A 19,865-nucleotide genomic window follows, 5' to 3' on the forward strand; every position below is an offset into this window, starting at 1 on the left:
AGTTCATGAACTGATGGCATTCATTTCAATCCTGTTTGTAAGAGCAATCATGTGTCCCATTGGTGCCATTGTGGATTGCTGGTCAGAAGGATTTCTGGTGCCAGTAATCAAAGAGACAATGTCCCGAGATAGATTCATTTCAATTATGCAACACCTTCGATTTGATGTCAAGGACACGCAGGCAGAACGGGTGAAAACAGACAAATTTGTGGTGATCTCCGACATCTGGACACGCTTCAACTAGAACTGTGCTAAGAGTTTCACTCCAGGAGAACACATGACCATAGATGAACAGCTGTTCCCTACCAAGGTTTGTTGTCCATTCACACAGTATATTGCAAACAATCCAGACAAATTTGGGATCAAGTTCTGGATGGCCATGGACTTGGACACCAAATATGTCTCCAATGCATCTTACTTGGGAAAGGACCCCTTGGGGTGAGAGGCTGGCAGAGAACGTGGTCATGAAACTGATGGAGCTGTTTTTGACTTTCTGAATCTCTCCTGGTTGGGGGTTGGGGGAGTGTGTGTTTGCACCACAAAAGCAGGAGAACAATGGAGCTGAAGGCCTCTCAGCCAGGTGCTAGGAGGTGTTAGGGTTAGTAAATCTAGTAGTAGGGACTTGCACCAGGGAAAAAAAGGCTCAGTAATTCTAGTTTTATATGTCGTATGTAGCATCAGGGTCTTGTTTCACTCTGTGCTGTACTACTGAGATCATCTTCTCCTGAAATTCTGGAAGCTGACCACTCCTTACCACCACTTCGTTTTCACTCCCACTCTTCCAGACCCAGAGAGCAGGTTGCTGACTGCCAGGTGACACTGGTTACATATTATTATGAAAGTCTGAGCTCTCTGTAGCTCACTCACTCTTTAAAAACAAGACATAATAGTTTGGTACATGTGTTTGTTGTTGCTGTGTTGGTGCATTCCTAGTTTGTTCTATTTTCTCCCAGATAAAAATAGGACTATAGCACTGTAACACTATATACTCTCTGCCCGGGATCCCCCGGTCACCCCCGCATGACTGAACAGTGAAACTGAAAGTAAACTGGTGTTTGTGCTTCAGTCTCTGGGAGTGTTTGCAGTGTGCTGCTTTATGTGTCCGCAGTCTGACTGAGGATTAGATTTAACGGGACTTTGACTGCAGGATGAAGATTCTGCTGCTCCTCTTACTCGGTAAGAAAAACACTCTGATCCTGTGCATACACACACACACACACACACAGATGTCTGTAACTTGAGATCATAATGTAAAATCACTGAACTGATGAGTGCTGTGTGTATTATTGTGAATGAAGGCCCTCCCTATGCCCTCAATCCAATAATTTTTCCAATAATCACCCTCTATGATGTTCAATATGTGCTGCTTCATTTGTGCAGATGTAAACTTGATGATCACCCTTGAGTGCAGTTATATTGGTCTTTGCAGACCAACTGCACGGAGAGTCTTTGGAAGAGGTACTTTTTGTCCAGTTCCAAATAAAAACCAGTGTATTTGTTTATGGGGAAGGTACCTGAGGAAAAACAAACAACTGCCAAGTGTACACTCCAAGTCTGAGCTAAACAGCTTCTGTTGCCAAGTATACTTTGTGTTTTATGGTGCTTTTGTGTAGCATAAATGTGCAGAGTACACAAACTATAACAACCATAGATTTTTTTTTTTTTTACCAATTGTGAGTAAGTCCTCATGGGATCCATGAGTCAAGAACCTTTGTCCTGTCTTACTTTTGTCGCCCCTGTCATAAGGACGTGTGACCAGTAAGAGGACTGAATCTTCTCATGTGATTTTACTGAGAGATTCTGGTTCACTGGAAGTTTCCTCTGTGTGAAAAGAAGGCAAGCCACAAAAAAAGACTAAATTTATAAACTCATCAACAGATTCAGACCAAAGTAAACATATTGTAAGTGTGTAAATACAAACAATCTTTGCATCTGTAGCTAGACTTGAGACTTTAACCTTTTATCTTTGTGCATTTGGGTCCTCATTCTGTCTCACCTGATGTTACAAAATCACTGCGTTCATCTGCTTCATATTTTCTCTCCTCAGTTTCCCAGCATGCCACAGCAGTGGAGGTGTACGAGGGGGCAGAGTCTGTTCTGCTGCCCTGTCAGTTACTAGCTGCTCCCAGTGAGTTCACAGCAGCAGTGTGGGACCGCAAGGACCTCAACATCCCAACAGTCCATGTTCGTGTGAAGAGTGGTGATGATTTGGATGACCAAAACCAGCGTTACACCAACCGAACATCAATGAGTGCTGATGCTCTGCAAACTGGAAACCTCAGCCTCACTCTGAGAAACCCGACAGTCTCTGACAGTGGAACCTACACCTGCATCCTCCGCATCGCTGGACGAGATGTGAGCTGGACTTACTTACAACTTAAGGTCACAGGTCAGTGATGTAGACAGAGGTTAGAGGAGAAGTGAACTCTAAATTTATCAAAATCTGCTGGATGATGTTCAGGTTTTTTGTGCTCGTGCTAATTACAGAACCTCCTCCTCCACCCCCTCCAGTCTGGCCCAAAGTTCTCTCAGCTGTCTTGGTTCCTGTGGTTGTCCTGGCTATTTGCTGTGGTATCGGCATGTTTTGTGGATATAAAAGGCTGAAAAATAAAGAAGGTATGTAGGAGTGTATGTCTGTGTGTTACTCAATAATTCTATGAAACACCTGGATGTTTCTATCCCTCATAGTCCTTAGTGTCATTGATCCATTACTTAGTTCTACAGTGTTTCATTCTTTGAGTGTAATATTTCGCAGCACTTCTGAGTTTCATTACCCCTGTTTCTGGTTCTGTTGCTTCATTGATGTTAGTTCCCTTTTGTGATCTTTCTGTTATTTGTATCCTGTCTTAGTTTGTTATCTAATCTTCAGATTTCTGGAATCATGCCTCCTTTGTGTTCCATGTCCCGTTTTGTGTATTCAGTCTTGTTTCTGTGTTTGTTTCCTTTCCTGTCTGCGTGTCAAGGTTGCGTCTCTGTAGTTTGTTCTTCAAGTCTCTTCTGTTTCTTGGTCCTTCTACCCTTGCTCAGCCTTAGGGTAAGATGTGGGACAGATGGCCTCACTTTTGACTCTAGAATACTTCGGTGTAGAGGGGACAGTGCCTAAAACATCATCTCTTCACCATGATGCTTACATTTGGTTTTCTACAAACCTGCAGCTCTTCATTAAGGACAAAAATGTCCACTTTGTTCTCATCTATACAAAGCATGTTTATTCCCAAAAGTTCAGGTTGTGGTTTATATCCGGCTATATAAATAAACTTTATATAGTTTTGCCCACTGTGAATAATGTTTCTCACTGCAGAATGCTGATCATCCCATCGTCTGTCTACATTTTAACCCCGTATTGACTGATGTTGTTCAATTAATTGACTACAGTTGATCAGCAGGAGCTAGGTTTTATGTTAAATAAATCATAACACTGTTGTAAAATGTTGCATTTAGCTGTTCATCTGAGGATGTGTTTATCTAAAAGTAATACATTTTTTAAAGACCAAATAATTTTAGTTCATCTGCAAAAGATGTAGGCAGCTGGGGGTGTTTCTCCTTCACTCACTATGTGTTAATAGACCTCTCTGCATTTAGTGTCTATTATTAATCTCTAGCTCTCATCCACAGCATGTCTTTTGTCATGTGTTCGTCCTCTCACCCCAACTAGTCACGGCAGATGGCTGCCACTCCCTGATCTTGTTTCTCCTGGAGGTTTCTTATTTTTAAAAGGGAGTTTTTCCTTCCTACTGTAACCAAATGATAAAGTGACAGCTTTGACTCGAGTGAAATCATGTGACACTGATGCAAACAAAGCTTTGACTCTGGTTATATCTGAAAGGCACATTCAGTTCAGCTCTGCTGCTGATTGGACACACACCAAACACAGCACAATCTCGGTTCAAGGAGCAAAGGAAGACGTTTCAGACTGGAACCAGTCCACCATCTTTTACTGTAAATATTTCACTTCAATCTGTCAAAGGCAGTGTGCTGCTGATGCTGTACAGCTCATGTTGTGCTTTGTTGTTCCTTTAGTTCAAGAAGTGGAGGTGGATACAGGTGTGAGATCTGCCAAGCTGCCCTGCAAAGCCACAGTTCACCTGTCTCAAATAAATAAGGTTGTGTGGAAGAACAGAAATAACAGGAACGTCCATTTGTACGAGAACGGCTCTGACCATCCAGAAAAACAGGATCGACATTACAGACACCGAACAGAAATGAATAAAGACCCGCTGAAGACTGGAGACCTCAGTCTGACACTGAAATACCCCACACACACAGCCAGAGACACCTACACCTGCACTGCCTACAGCAAGGAGGGAAAAGTTCTGATGGAGAAAAAAGTGGAGCTGAAAGTCGAAGGTCAGTACGCAGTGACAAGTTGATGGTTTGGAGGAATTAATGACTGAAGTTCTTTGTGGGAGATCGATGGAAGAGAAACTGTCTCAATAAATATCAGCAGTTAATGAAACGGCTATGTTCAAAGATAAGTTTGTGGGAAAGTAAGTTGAGTGTAAGGGAATTCAGTATAAGGCTTCAGAGCTCTCGGTCTTTGTGAGCCTGGCTAGTCTAGAAAAGAAACCTGTGGTTGTTCCCCATTTCTTCAGTGCGATGAAACACTTTCCAACACGAGCAGTGAATCTGCAGAGAAGTGTAAGCCTGGAAATCTGCTTCCTAGCCTCAGTGTTTCAAATTGGTTTCTCTAAATGAGACCTGCTTCATTCAAAGTTGGATAGATGTTGTCTCTCCTCATCAGACCAGTTTTCCCAAGAATCTAAAAGGCCCACCTAATTACTAAAAGCCACTTAGATATCCAGTGGTTAAAGCATAACATTGAGCTATGTATGTAATTACTAGTCAGATTGAGAAGGGGAAACTACAGAGTCTGACATTGTTGTGAACTCTGATTGCAGCAACTATGAGTGAGCACAACTTCGCCAAGCCTATGCTTGTGATTAGCCAGCAAAGTTGAGTTTGACACATGCACTGCCCTGTCTCCTCCCATATGGAAAATATATATAAATCGTATAAAGTTTGTATCTGTCTTGTGTGAAACTTGTATGAAAAGCATAAAAGAGTGAAAACAGATATAAGATCCATTGAAAAATTATATGAATGAAACTTGTATGGTTTGGATACTTACTAAAACAATATATGAAAGTCATGAGAAAGTGGCCACTTTCATGAGTAAATCATATAAGCTTGATAGGCAAATAGGCTTGGTAGACCACATCTTATGCAAGTTTTTTTCTATTTCTTTTCCATATGGGCTAGAATACTCTGATATACTATGCATATATGGTGTGTTTTATGTTAGTGGGCATATGAGTGATGTGTCATCAATAACAAGTAATTTGTTTACATGCACGGTTGTCACTATACAGCTCATGATGTGTTTATTGTCCTCTCAGAGTGTAAGCTGGAGGTGGAGGAGGGGGTGGAGTCTGTTTGCCTACCCTTTCAAACCACAGAAAACCAGCCTGAAGACACTGAAGTCGTGTGGAAACGCCATGAACCCGAATACATGAAGGTCCACGTGTATGAGAACGGCAATGACCAGCCTGACAAACAGGACGACCATTACAGAGGTCGCACTGAGATGAAGAAAGACCTGCTGACCACCGGAGACCTCAGTCTGACCCTGAAAGACCCCAAAGTGGGAGATAGCGGGAAATACGGCTGTCAGGTCAACAGCAAGGAGGCCTGGAGATATAAGAGGTTGTGGCTCACAGTCACAGGTTAGTTAGTGAATTAGTTCATGTTTGTTAGTTAATGTCATGGTTCTCGGTCTTTGACCCAGTTTTTTTTTTTTTAATCTTTGAGTCTTGTCTACTTATCAATGTTGTGATGTTACTAAGTGATGAATGTTTCTAGTCCCTATTAGTACAATTTAGTTACCTTGTGCTTATGAATTTTCTGTCTTTTTTGTGTGTGTGATGCCTGTAGATGGTTTAATTTCCTTAAGTGGTCTCCTTTTGTCCCTCAGTCCTTTCTTTGTTTTAGTGTCTCGCCTCTTTGTCTCTGTGTTGTGACTTCAGCATCACCTCAGTCTCTCAGCCCATCTTGTCTTTTCATGTATCAATCGCTCTATCTCACTCTCTGTATCTCTCTCTGTATCTCTTGGCCATGTAATGCCATGTGTTTGTTCTCTTCCCACATGAGATTTATGTGTATTGAGTCTGGATCTTGGTTTCCACTTTTGCCATGTTTCCTGGTTTATTTTGATAGTCCTTGTCTCATGTGCATTGTGTGCAGTTTTGCTTTCCCTGTTCCACGTGCCTGCTTTGGGTCCTCTTTGTTTAAGACGATCTGCTTCCTGCAGATTTGAAATGTTATTTCTTTGTTTGTGTGACTCTATTCTATTTCCTTTGCAGGGAAGAATCAGGCCAAGAAACACACAGAAGACACCAGGATCAGCTCCACTGATCATTTAGTTTGATATGTTTGTTCGATTATTGATCTGATCTGTACGATTTATACATTAGTCTATATAGAATGTTCATTGAACTAATGTACACAGGAATTCATGAAATAAACTGCATTTATAGATCCATTTTTCTCTGCTTACCCAATTCAGATTCAGGAGGGTGTCGTGTCTGACTTTTTTTTTTAATGTATTGATTACTTTAGAAATTGTAATATCACTTTCTCACTTAGTTAGCCTTAGCCTTATGGTATATCACACACACACACAGTGAACTCACTCATTGTAAGTTGATGGGAGACAAGGACATAATTCTCTCCGTGAGGAGGAAGGTTTTAAGGATGGGGCTGAAGGAATAGGAAGGTATCTCTCTCCTTTTAGGGAATCTCCTTGCAGACGTCATCTTATGATATGATGACACAAATTGAATTTCAAAAAAGTTAGGATGCTGGATTAAAAAGAACAATGAATGCAATGATTTGTAATTTGCCACTGTAACGGGTGTATTAAAAAAATAATTTATATTTCACCAAAGATCCATCCTGAAGTGTTATTTTGCTTTGTCAGTATTGGTTATGTATATGTGTTTATTTATATATGTTTATCTTCCGTATTTATATTTTATATATTTTGGGAGCTTTTATTTTTTTTGTGTGACCTTTGACTTCCCACGAAGTCACTTCCTGTATTTGCTTGCTTTTTTCCTCAGTCGCCTATAGTGATGGTAAATTTGATTCTTTTTACTGAATCGAGTTTTAATGAGTCACTTATCAAAGTGAATCGGGTTTTTGGAGTCATTTGATTCACTGAGTCAGTTGACCAGAGAGTGCAAAAAATGTACATTTTCACTCAAACGAAATTTGTTTCTCTTTTCATATAAATCCTAATGCTAAGATGAATGATTCTAAAAGAAAACAACTATTGTATAGAGCAAAAAAAATTCTAAAGGGAACATTTATTTTGTTTATTTTTATTATTTTAGTATTTTCCTTAAATGTGGCAAATATATATTTTCTCATCTAAATGTCCACTGAGCTGTTAGCCAGGGGGCGGTAATGCGCCTTAACATTGGTTGCCAACCAAGAAGAAGAAGAAGCTGTGAGCCAGGAGAGAGGGGGTGAGTGAGTCCTGAGTGATTCGTTCACGCTGTATCCCAATTCAGGGTCTGCAGCCTTAACGGTCCACAAGGGCCGCGTACTCAAAGACCGCTAAGGCCGGAAGTGCGAGGCTTGTGAAATGGGACGGTATAGTCTCCGTCGTGCTGCCCAGGTTGCCTAGCAACCATGATACTAACAGCTGGAAACGTTTCATACAGCTTTGTTTGACAGAAATGAAGGAGAAAATCTTTTGTTCATTTGTTTCTACATGAGCTTTGATCATTCTCTGTAAGATTAAGGTCAGCTATTGAACGGCGTATATTTTAAAGTAAAGGCTTTAAAACCAAGTTAGTACAAACGTCACTAATGTCACATAACTTTGCCGACATGTGGCCAACAGTAATGTTTTAATGTTCTTTGTTAGTAAACATTTGCACATAAATAAGTGACATAATATTCAGTACTTACTTAAAGTTTACTCTTAGGGCGCCCCTCATCCGCCGTTTTTTTCGGCAAAATTATCCACACCCACCCACCCACACTTTGCATTCTGGGATATGTTGGGCCACGAAGTCTACACCGCCACATCCCTAAAATTCAGGGAAATGAAGGCTGCATTTCGAGCAGCTTTCGTCGCGTTGCTGTGACGTAATCGGCCTTAAAATGCGGCTTTTAAGGCTGCAGACCCTGAATTGGGATACAGCCTACGATTCAGCACAGGAGGGAGGGGGTGAGTAGCTCAAATGTGCTGTTAGCATGTTAGCAGAGCGATGCTACTGTGAACCGAGGAGCTATTGTCTTGATGTGAGCTTGATGTGAGCTTCTACTAATTTTTTTGTTAAGATATTGGATGTTGTGTTTTTCTCCATAATTTTAATTATAAGCAAGATATATTTTTACTAATGAAATTAGTTTGCTAACAGCAACAGGGACGAGTCAGTGAGTCAGTTGGGCTTGTGACTCATGATTCATGAGTCAGTAAAGTGATTCTTGAGTATTGAACGATTCGTTCATGATTCGCGCATCACTACTAGAGGCCCTGCTGAGGAGAGGTGAGCGTGCGCTAGTGTTCTCATTTACAGAGCGAATAAACAAAGTTAAAGTAACTCAAAGTAATTCAAACACTGCTCGTTCCCTTTGTGCATTTTGTCTCACAGTTCTGTTCAATGTTTTAGTGTGAATTATTGTTTCTCTGCCAAATACAGCGCTTTATTGTAACATGCTAGTTAGCCATTCTCAGATGAGCATAGGAGCATGCAAGCATGCAAATTAATATTTTTTATGAATAAAATTTCCTTGTTTAAACATGTGCCATGGTGTGGTCTTTCGTTGCTTGCGATTTTTTGATGTTGGTAAATACAACAAATAAAAAATACATTAATATACAAATAATAATGTACAACACATTATTATTATGATGAGCATGCTTCTGCTGTGAGGTCCTGCCTCCACATGCTTATGCAATTAACCACTGGACAGAATTTACAAAATTTGCCCAAGTTTTCCTTAATCACAGACCTTATTGGCTCCAGTAACAATTATTTCCTCATTACAGACAACCACCACGATTCTCAGTTCTCAATGAGGAGCAGTTGTCCAGGACTTGAGGCTGCCTGCCAACTATTAAAATACTCAATAACTATCCATCCATCCATCCATTCGCTTCCTCTTATCCTTTTCAGGGTCGCGGGGGGCGCTGGAGCCTACCCCAGCTGTCATAGGGCGAGAGGCGGGGTACACCCTAGACAGGTCGCCAGTCTGTTGCAGGGCTAACACACAGGGACAGACAACCATTCACATTCACTCCTGCATTCACACCTATGGGCAATTTAGATTGTTCAATTAACCTATCCCCACTCAATAACTATTCAATAAATAATTAAACCTCTTGTGTAAAGATAGTTTTTGATGCACAAATCTATGTTTAATGTTTTGTGCTAAAGAAAGTGCTATTTAAAGTGATTTTAATAAAGTGAAAAGGTGCTCCTAAAGTGCTGTAAAGGTTACCGTAATACAAATGATGCTAGTAAGGAAGCCATCTTCTTTATAGTACCATATCACCCTATTAGAGCACTTCGCTCCCACTCTGCAAGCCTACTTGTTGTTCCTAGAGTATTTAAAAGTAGAATGGGAGGCAGAGCCTTCAGTTTTCAGGCCCCTCTTCTGTGGAACCAGCTTCCACTTTGGATTCAGGAGACAGACACTATCTCTACTTTTAAGATTAGGCTTCAAACTTTCCTTTTTGCTAAAGCATATAGTTAGGGCTGGACCAGGTGACCCTGAATCCTCCCTTAGTTATGCTGCAATAGGTGTAGCTGCTGGGGGATTCCTGTTATGTGCTCAGTGGTTCTTCATCCCTCACCTTTATTTCACTCACTGTGTGATTATACACTATTATTGCATTCAGCAATTAGTTAGTATTAAGCTCTGACTCACATCACACTATGTCTACTGTCCTCTGTCCCTCTACTCTCTTCTGTTCATCCTCAGCCCCAGCACTAGTCAGCAGTACAATGCCAGATGGGATATTGTAAATACGAAACCAAATAAGAGCACTTAATAAATATTAAGCAATAGATAGTATAAGTTTCACAAAGATAAAAAATATTGCAAGCTAAAAATACAATCACACCTCTTGCAAGCGCTTTACATATTCTGGTGTAGCAGTCTGACTGCTGTGGTGGAAAAAACCTATTTAGCTGTGGAGTGGTCCTGCAACTGATGCTATTGTACCTCCTCCCAGATTGTGTGCGTGTGAATAAGCTGTGCGAGGGGTGATTGCAGTCCATTGTGATGCTGACTACTTTATGCCTCATGTAGATGTCTGAAAGATGTGGCAGTAATCCACCAATGACAATTCTCAGCAGTTCTGACTTTCATGTCCAGTTTGCACCTGTCCTCTGCTGTGGTGTTGTTACTAAAAATGAGCTCATCTATCAGACAAACTACTTACCCTCCACAAATCGCTACTTTATCATGATGGAGGGGTTTGTGTGTCCCAGGGATCCCAGGGGATATGTTGTCTGGGGGATTATGCCCCCTGGTAGGGTCTCCCATGGCAAAATAGTCCTGGGTGAGGGACCAGACAAAGTGTGAGTAGGTATCCTAATATCCCCTCAGCTTGTTGCCTCATCTTGGGGTTCACCGGGGTTTTCTTCCAGTGGACAAGAGGGTTTGTTCCCAGCACCTTCAGGGTGAGGAAAGGGTCCTAACTGTTGTCTGTGCTTATGAACTGAGTGGCAGTTCAAAGTACTCAGCCTTTTTCTGTGAAAAAAATGTGGAGGTCACGTGTTTCCGGTTACTGTGGAGGTCACAATATGGCGCTCCCCAGTGGCTGCAGCCAGACCCTTCGCAAAATTAGGTGCACTCAGTGCAGGCTACAGTAGCCTACAGCTCTGTGGAGAGAAGGCACCATAGACATTTTATGGGCTTAACAACTGTTAAGTTGTTTAGCCTGTGATATGATACATTGCTAACCTAACCCAGAAACAGTAGTCTAGTCTAAGTATCAGATTACATTTAAAAGAAACATAAAGAATACAAGAATTATGACTGAACAGAAGTGTTACTTAGGCTATCGATAATAATAATTTCTTATAGGTTACTCTACAATAGGCTGCTAATAGCCTGAATGATTAAAAAAAACGATAATGTCATTATAATTGTATATCTTTATATAGCATAAAAATAGAGAAGTAACCTCTCAGGTTCACAATTTTCTGTTAAAACATTTTTAATAGCCCCATACCTGAATTTGCATAATTTCATGAATCACGTTAAAAGTAGGTCCGTTACAGGCCTACAGTATAAACTTGTAAAGTGACTTACATATAATGTAATGTATTTTTAAAAACAACTAACTAAAACTAGCCTATAGTTTTTACAATATTTGCATGTCAAATTAACATAATTGTTTTGTTATGAGTATTAATGTATTTCACTGTTTTTGTTTCCAATATATGTAGTTTTAACAAATAAATTTGATTATAATCACACATTGATGTTGTAAATATGACAAAAACATTCTGTTTAATAGCTTACAAAAATTCACTGTGATTGAAACAGAAGAAATGTGTTTTGGGGTTTAATATACATTTCTGTAGGGATTTTACATGGTTTTTATGTCAATTTCACTTCCATTTTTTACAGTGTAGTTCTATTTTCTCCCAGATAAAAATAGGACTATAACACTGTAACACTATATACTCTCTACCCGGGATCCCCCGGTCACCCCACCATGACTCAACAGTGAAACTGAAAGTAAACTGGTGTTTGTGCTTCAGTCTCTGGGAGTGTTTGCAGTGTGCTGCTTTATGTGTCCGCAGTCTGACTGAGGATTAGACTTAATGGGATTTTGACTGCAGGATGAAGATACTGCTGCTCCTCTTACTCAGTAAGAAAGACACTCTGATCCTCTGCATGCATGCACACACACACGCACACACACACGCGCGCACACACACACACACACACGTCTGTAACTTGAGGTCATATTGTAACAACGACACTGATGACTGCTGTGTGTATTCTCCTGAATGAAGACCCTGAATGAAGGGGGGACCAAATCAATCAGGACTAAAATTAGTTTCAAATTACTTTCTCATATTTGATAGTTGTTTGGAGCACCACACACACAAAAATACTTATGCCTAAATGGTGACTTTATGTATTTAATTATATGTCAACTTTTATGTAATTGTGTTAAGTAAGTACAATGAAAAAAGTTTTTCATTGTTTTTCTGATTACTCTGTCACTGTGAATGAATTAAATAATTTAGCTAGATTTTCTTAAGGTGTTTATTTAATGTATTGATCTATAAACCATCCATCCATCTCCTTTTGCTTATCCGGGGCTGGGTCGTAAGGGGAGCAGCCTGCACGGGGAAGTCCAGACCTCCCCCTCCCTGGCCGCCTCCTCCAGCTTGTTCGGGGGGGAAACCATGGCATTCCTAGGCCAGCCGAGAGATATAACACAGGAAGAGATTAATTCCAAGCCCAAACCACTAAATCATAATAAAATGCCTATAAGCGCATACATTTCACAGCTGTTTCTGTAGCCACACTATAAAGCTACTCTAATGCTACACATAGCATCCCCCAAAAAACCTTATTCAGTCCAGACAGCAAACTCCAATATTAAATTATAGGTTCTAACCTGGCTACTACTACAGGTGGTAGCCAGGTTAGGGTTAGGGGTTATTGACTAACCCTTCTAATAGTCAATAGGAATGCAGAAATGGACCAGACTCAAGGTGGTCAGGGTAGTTGTAAATGAGCAAGAAATAAAGTAAATACATGAATCTTACCAACTAGCACTGTTCTGCTGTACAATTATGCTTAAAGAAAAAAAAACTGTTTATCAGCTCTGTCAGAACAGTTAAATTATCACCATTATAAACATTGACTAACATCATTGTTTTCTCTCATTCAGATATGTCCTTTCTCCTCAGATATAAAACCACATGAACTAATAGTCATCAAAATGCCTGTGTCAACAGACCAAAAGGCCATTATGCTGATTGTTCAGTGCAGTACCTGTCAGATCACTGAAGCATCTTCATTTTAAGTCTTTGGATCTTTGAGACAGTTTGTTGACATTTAGGCTCATCAGCACTTAGGTCACCTATCAGTTCCACGCTCTTTATCACTACCCCGACATCACATCATCTAGCTTATCCTCTTCATCAGCAGTGTTCGTCAAGTTACATGAAAAAAGTAATCAGTAACATTACTGATTACTTCCCCCAAAAATTAATCCTGTTACTCTACTGATTACTTATTTTCAAAAGTAATTAGTTACTTAGTTACTTTTTAAAAACATGATTTACAACCTGAATAGTGTTATGGAATAAATATATATTCTTAGTGCTTATTTTCTGTTTATACTGTTTTATAGAGAAGTCAAACTAGGTAGAGTGCAGCGCAGGAGCTGTTTTGATTGAAACTCTGTGTGACGTATAACAGAATTATATTATACCCATTCAGCTTGTAATGCTTTAGACCTGTTGATGCTTGCTAGCATCTGCATCTCTCCTTTTCCGGAAATGTAGAATAAAGATGATTTTTGAGCTTTGACAACACTGAGTTGTGTTTTTTCTCGGTCAGTAAAAGAATATAAAAGAAACGGATTTGATAATAGGTGATAAAGTGATAGATCTTTCAGCCCAGTGTCTGCATAATCCATCATACAAAATGTAATCAATTTTTTTTTTTAAAAAGTCTCTTTTTAATTTTTTTGTATTAGTTTTAATCTTTTAACTTTATGTTTCAAGCAAAAACTAAATTATATGCAACATTCTCTGACTGGAAGAAATTTGTTTAACATTTAAACCTATTTTCTGCACATTCCAGCACATAAAATAAAATAGATTTTTGTGTTTACACTCAGTCTTTCAAATAGATGCAAGTGAAACACAGCAGAAAATAAATAAAAACAAAGACTAGCGGTCCTGTTGCTCTATTTTCACCTGTAAAGCAGGAGTGAGGTAGGCGGAGGTTTACCCTGGTGCAGGTGTGCAGCGGTCAGTGGAAGAATCCGCGAGTTTCTCTGTGAGTTTCCCATTACGTAGTAGCGTACCCGGTGCTTGCTCTGAAGTTATGGGGTTTTTCGCTGTAAAACTATGTTTTCTTCCCACGCAGTGAACAGCAGACACTAATGTTTTTGTCACTTTTTACAGAATCAAACTCAAAGTAAGGTCAGTACTTCCACGCTTTAAACGCTGCACGCTCATACTCTCTCCCGCACTCGATATATTATCCATTGTTGATTTTCACACCACTGTTGCCACAAACGTCGCACTCGCTTACGTCCAATAGTGTTAACATACTACACAGGTCAGGAACAAGATTTAATTAAATGTTCATCATAAGTGGGCTAAAGCAGTTAATTAAAAGTAGTCTAACATAAATGTAAATGCTGTAATTTTATTATTTTAATAAACATGTAACTTGGATGGATTCACATGAAAAATTAGAGGGAACATTGGTCATCAGCAAAGTTTTTTTTTTTTTTAATCAAGTAAAGCAGGGTGGTCTAAGCGCGCGCTCTCTCAGCTTCCTCACCACTGACGTTCTAATGATGGAAAACAAATGGAGAATTTTTAAATAAAGAAAACATTCCAAGTTTTCAAACCTCACAGGAAAATCTTGATAACCAAAAACTCTTTGATGCGATTGTTGTCATCACTGAACTATGCACACAGACTTGTAAGAACACACTTCAAGATACACAAGTCTGCTTTGAATTTTGCTTTCTTCTCTAATGACTAATGTTTTATTAATTCTTTAATCACTTGCATCTTAAGAGACAGAGAAGTAAAGTGGACAGTATATCTGTGGTTTGTCTTTGACATAAACTCATTGCTGCAGCCAGCGGCAGTACAAAACTGATGCTCTTAGAGAGGCTTTTAGTTTCACTCTCCTAAAGGTAGTGGGTTGGCTACCAGCCACCGCCTCATGACTCATCTGTTCTGTATGTTGGTTTTAGGTTTCGTTTAATCAGTTTAGGTTTTTTTGTATCTTGGTTGTTGTTTTGCCTTTTGTTTTGTAGTGTCATCCAGTTTTAATAAACAGCTTGCCTTTAAAAAAAAATCTTATGCAAGTGTCTGCTTTTGGTTTCACTCTCCACTCCTCATGGCCCACCAGCTTAGACATAGGCGTGAAAATCTCTGATGCTGAATTGATCACTTGTAAACACAAACAATCTTTGCATCTGTAGTTAGAGCTAAACGTTCACCTCTTGTGCATTTGGGTCCTCATACTGTCTCACCTGATGTTACAAAATCACTGCGTTCATCTGCTTCATATTTTCTCTCCTCAGTTTCCCAGCATGCCACAGCAGTGGAGGTGTACGAGGGGGCAGAGTCTGTTCTGCTGCCCTGTCAGTTACTAGCTGCTCCCAGTGAGTTCACAGCAGCAGTGTGGGACCGCAAGGACCTCAACATCCCAACAGTCCATGTTCGTGTGAAGAGTGGTGATAATTTGGATGACCAAAACCAGCGTTACACCAACCGAACATCAATGAGTGCTGATGCTCTGCAAACTGGAAACCTCAGCCTCACGCTGAGAAACCCGACAGTCTCTGACAGTGGAACCTACACCTGCATCCTCCGCATCGCTGGACGAGATGTGAGCTGGATTTACTTACAACTGAAGGTCACAGGTCAGTGATGTAGACAGAGGTTAGAGGAGAAGTGAACTCTAAATTTATCAAAATCTGCTGGATGATGTTCAGGTTTTTTGTGCTTGTGCTAATTACAGAACCTCCTCCTCCACCTCCTCCAGTCTGGCCCAAAGTTCTCTCAGCTGTCTTGGTTCCTGTGGTTGTCCTGGCTATTTGCTGTGGTATCGGCATGTTTTGTGGATATAAAAGGCTGAAAAATAAAGAAGGTATGTAGGAGTGTATGTCTGTGTGTTACTCAATCTGGATGTTTCTATCCTTCATAGTCCTTAGTGTCATTGATCCATTACTTAATTCTACAGTGTTTCACTCTTTGAGTGTAATATTTTGCAGCACTTCTGAGTTTTGTTACCCCTGTTTCTGGTTCTGTTGCTTCATTCATGTTAGTTCCCTTTTGTGATAGTTTTGTTATTTGTATCCCCGCTTTAAAATGAAACTTAAAAGCATCAGGTGACATTGCACATTGCTCATAACAGCTAGGTTCAGAAAGGAATCTGTCAAAGGAAGTGTGTTGATGCTGTGCAGCTCATGTTGTGCTTGGTTGTTCTTTCAGTTCGTGAGGTGGAGGTGGGTTCAGGTGTGAAGTCTGCCAAGCTGCCCTGCAAAGCCACAGTTCCCCTGTCTAAGGTAAATAAAGTCGTGTGGAAGGACAGAGATGGCAGGATAGTCCATGTGTATCAGAAAGACTCTGAGCAGCCTGACAAACAGCACAGACGTTACAGGAGCCGAACAGAAATGATTGAAGACCCGCTGAAGACTGGAGACCTCAGTGTGACCCTGACATACCCCACAGAAACTGACACAGACACCTACACCTGCACCGTCTACAGCAGGGAGGGAAAAGTCCTGATGGAGAAAAAAGTGGAGCTGAAAGTCGAAGGTCAGTACGCAGATGATCCTTATTCACAGATTGTGTGTGACAATTTGATGGTTTGGAAGAACTAATGAAGTTATTTGTGGGAAATTGATGGAAGAGAAACTGTTAAATATTAGCAGTTAATGAGGTTCAAAGATAAATTTGAACACAGCAGATACTACGGTTATTCTGTCTAAAATTTTAAATTGTTTCATGACCGGAAACATTTATGGGTGACAAATATGCAAAAAAAATTATACATTTATGATTGAAAGTTAATGTAACATATAGAATGAGTTCAGCTGTCAGAGTATCTAGCAATGAGGGGAAATAGATGGTAGGAGTGTGAGAGAGGCTGAAAAGAGGAGAATGGGAGCAAGCTGGAAGGTAAAGGGGAAGAAAGTAGCCAATAGGTAAACAAGAGCCGATGTGCATTACAACATCTAAGAATGTATGTAGACTATTGTTAGACATACCTGCCATCTCATCTATCTTTCCTGTTTCCATTCTCTTCATATTTTATATTTTCATGCCAAACAACAGACAGAAATGAATTAATTTCATTACAAAATTGTACACTTGGCCCTATATTGGTAGATTTAGTACACTGCAGTCATTTTATATTATTTAGTAGCCAAAACCCTCCTCAGCATCTGCATCACATGAAATTAGATCATATTCTTTTTAAATTGTGAAGAAGTGCTGGAGGTCAGGTGACAGTTTAAAGTAATTAGACATTGTTCCGAATGTGAACAATAGCTGTTTTGAAGAATATTTAGTATATACATGTTTTGAGAAAATATTACGGCTACATGTTATTTATCTCCTGTAGAGTCTGGTTGTCATATGTGGACCTTTCCAAAATGGCACAGAACCGAATTTTGGTATAACTACATTAATATAATACAGTTTTCAATGTTCCTTCCTGTGGCTATGAAGAGTATGGCTGGTGCAAGTTTTTCATTTGTCAAACTCTCCCACAATAACACACAGAGAAAGAAAGAGAGATCATTAATAGAAAAAATTGCGGCAGCTTTTTGTCTTTCACTCATCCTTGGATTTTATATGAATGGTCAGATAAAAGAAGCTGACAACTGACCACTTGAACAAGTAAATACACTGATAAAAAAGTATTTATTTATAATTTGTATAAAGACCAGGATTGGTACAAAAACGGGACAAATTGTTTAGTGTCATGAAAAACGTGTTTCTTTGTTGTAGGGTCAGACTTCCATGTTTAATATGGTTTTTAACATTAGATAAGATAACCCCGGTATATACAAAATGCAGTTTTTAAATGCTGATGGATGACAGTGAGCTGAGTTTCTCTTGTTCACAATGAGCTCACCCGAAACCCTGGCTGATTGTGACACCCGTTTTCATACCTTGGCTCATGGGATTATGTAGAGGATCATCAGGGGGTCATTTGTCCCTCTTTGGGGTTTTACTCCCACTGGGTTTAAATCTGGGACTCCCCACCATTTGACCTTTAGAACTGAAGAAGCTTTCAGATCAGAGGTGAAACATCTTCAAGCAACTTACCAGATGCTTTTCTTTCCAAGCTCCTTAGACTATTCTGTCTAAGATTAAAAACATTTTATGATCTGAAACATTTATGGGTGACAAATATGCAAGAAAGAAAAACAAGAAGAAAGAAATCAATTACTTCATGGTACTGCATGTTAGAAAGCATCTGCAATTGATTTAACAGAAAAAAACTGGTGGATTAAAAATGTTTGTCTTTATAGAGCTCACGTTGTGTTTCTTGTCCTCTCAGACTGTCATGTAGAAGTGAAGGAGGGGGCGGAGTCTGTCCTGCTGCCCTTTCAAACCACAGAAAACCTGCCTGAAGACACTGAAGTGGTGTGGAAATGCTTTGAACCCAAGTACATGAAGGTCTATGTGTATGAGAACCGCTCTGACCATCTTGACAAACAGGACGACCATTACAAAGATCGAACAGAGATGAAGAAAGACCTGCTGACCGCTGGAGACCTCAGTCTGACCCTGAAAAACCCCACGGAGGGTGACAGTGGGAGATACGGCTGTGAGGTCAACAACAAGGAAACCTGGAGATACAAGAGGGTGTGGCTCACAGTCATAGGTTAGTGAGTTAGTTCATGATTATTCATGTTGGTTTATTTATTTGTTTGTGTGACTCTCTTCTGTTTCCTCTGCAGGGAATAACCAGGCCAAGAAACAAACGGATAACATCAAGATCAACTCCAATGATCAATCAGTTTGATGTGTTTGTTTGATTATTAATCTGATTTCAAAGAGCAAAGGTCCGTGAAGGACATCATGGATAGACAATGAATGAAGGGTGGGAGATGATTTCACCTGATACCGAGCCCTTTGTTTGTTATTAGTCTCAGTGAGGTCAACGGTCTGTCCTCATATTTGTCTGTTCTCGGTATGATTAGACAACAGTGTCACTTTACTGTTGGCTGTTTCAGTAACATGAAAAAAGCACAGTGTAAGAAATATATCAATATCATCTGCATGTGATGTGAAAGAATGTGAAGCACCATTTATACATTTGTTCAATGAACATTTTATATAGACTAATGTGCACAAGTATTCATTAACCCTTTAAAACTGTTAGGAGCGGTAGAACCAGAACCACATAAGCTAGCGCAATAATTTTTTTTTGCATATAAAACCGGAGGAGTTGTACTTACATCTTATGCCATCAGCTTGTCCTAGGTCATGGTTTCCTTCCACATATAGCTTTGCATAAAAAGCACTTGCAGCAACAAAAACATAATATTCCAGAAACACGCTTTGCCGATCCGATCAGCTGTTCATAACACTTCCTACGTTGAAATAAACGTCAGCGCGAACGATGGCATGTCTATGTTACCTGCTCGAAACTGGAAGTAACGTCATTTTCACGGAAATTATAGTTTTTGTTTTTTGGGGTTTTTTTTTACCTTCGACACCTTTAAAGCCTACACTGGTGTTTATAAAAGTCATATTTGACTTTATGCTTTACTGTATAGTTTCTGGGATGCTTAGAACTCAAATTGCTTTGAATAGTTTATTTTGATGCACATGCTGGGCTATTTTTTGCAAATTTAGATTACAATATTTATTTTCGTTTTTCCTGCAGTATATAAGAATTGGTGTATCTCAAAAGTAAAACTATGATGACACTCAAAATAAATTTCTTGTTGTTGGAAACTATTTTGTGCAACTTTTTTGTATTTACAGGTTTGATGGATAAACATCTGAAATTTCTATAACTACAAATATATGTAAAAAAAAAAAAAAAAAAGAAGAACACTTTTAAATTTTTTTGTTGTTTATTTCACTTTTTTGCAA

General features: G+C 39.6%; 2 protein-coding genes across 2 annotated transcripts; both read left to right on the top strand.

Annotated features, from left to right (window-relative positions):
* The first annotated feature begins 1,137 nt into the window (after nucleotides 1–1,137).
* Nucleotides 1,138–6,438, top strand: LOC148103127 (uncharacterized). Its single transcript, XM_087838611.1, has 6 exons — nucleotides 1,138–1,176; nucleotides 2,048–2,389; nucleotides 2,488–2,616; nucleotides 4,021–4,347; nucleotides 5,397–5,723; nucleotides 6,360–6,438. Exons 1-6 carry the CDS (start codon nucleotides 1,149–1,151, stop codon nucleotides 6,422–6,424), a joined length of 1,218 nt encoding a protein of 405 aa, XP_087694737.1. The 5' UTR covers nucleotides 1,138–1,148; the 3' UTR covers nucleotides 6,425–6,438.
* Nucleotides 6,439–11,782: 5,344 nt separating this feature from the next.
* Nucleotides 11,783–19,624, top strand: LOC118455522 (uncharacterized). Its single transcript, XM_035914781.2, has 6 exons — nucleotides 11,783–11,899; nucleotides 15,326–15,667; nucleotides 15,766–15,894; nucleotides 16,239–16,565; nucleotides 18,319–18,645; nucleotides 18,722–19,624. The coding sequence occupies exons 1-6, from the start codon at nucleotides 11,872–11,874 to the stop codon at nucleotides 18,784–18,786; spliced, it is 1,218 nt and encodes a 405-aa protein (XP_035770674.2). The 5' UTR covers nucleotides 11,783–11,871; the 3' UTR covers nucleotides 18,787–19,624.
* The last annotated feature ends 241 nt before the right edge of the window (nucleotides 19,625–19,865 follow it).

Source organism: Neolamprologus brichardi, chromosome 3 (assembly GCF_056152115.1).
Source record: "Neolamprologus brichardi isolate AB-2024 chromosome 3, ASM5615211v1, whole genome shotgun sequence".
Classification (NCBI taxonomy): Eukaryota; Metazoa; Chordata; class Actinopteri; order Cichliformes; family Cichlidae; genus Neolamprologus; species Neolamprologus brichardi.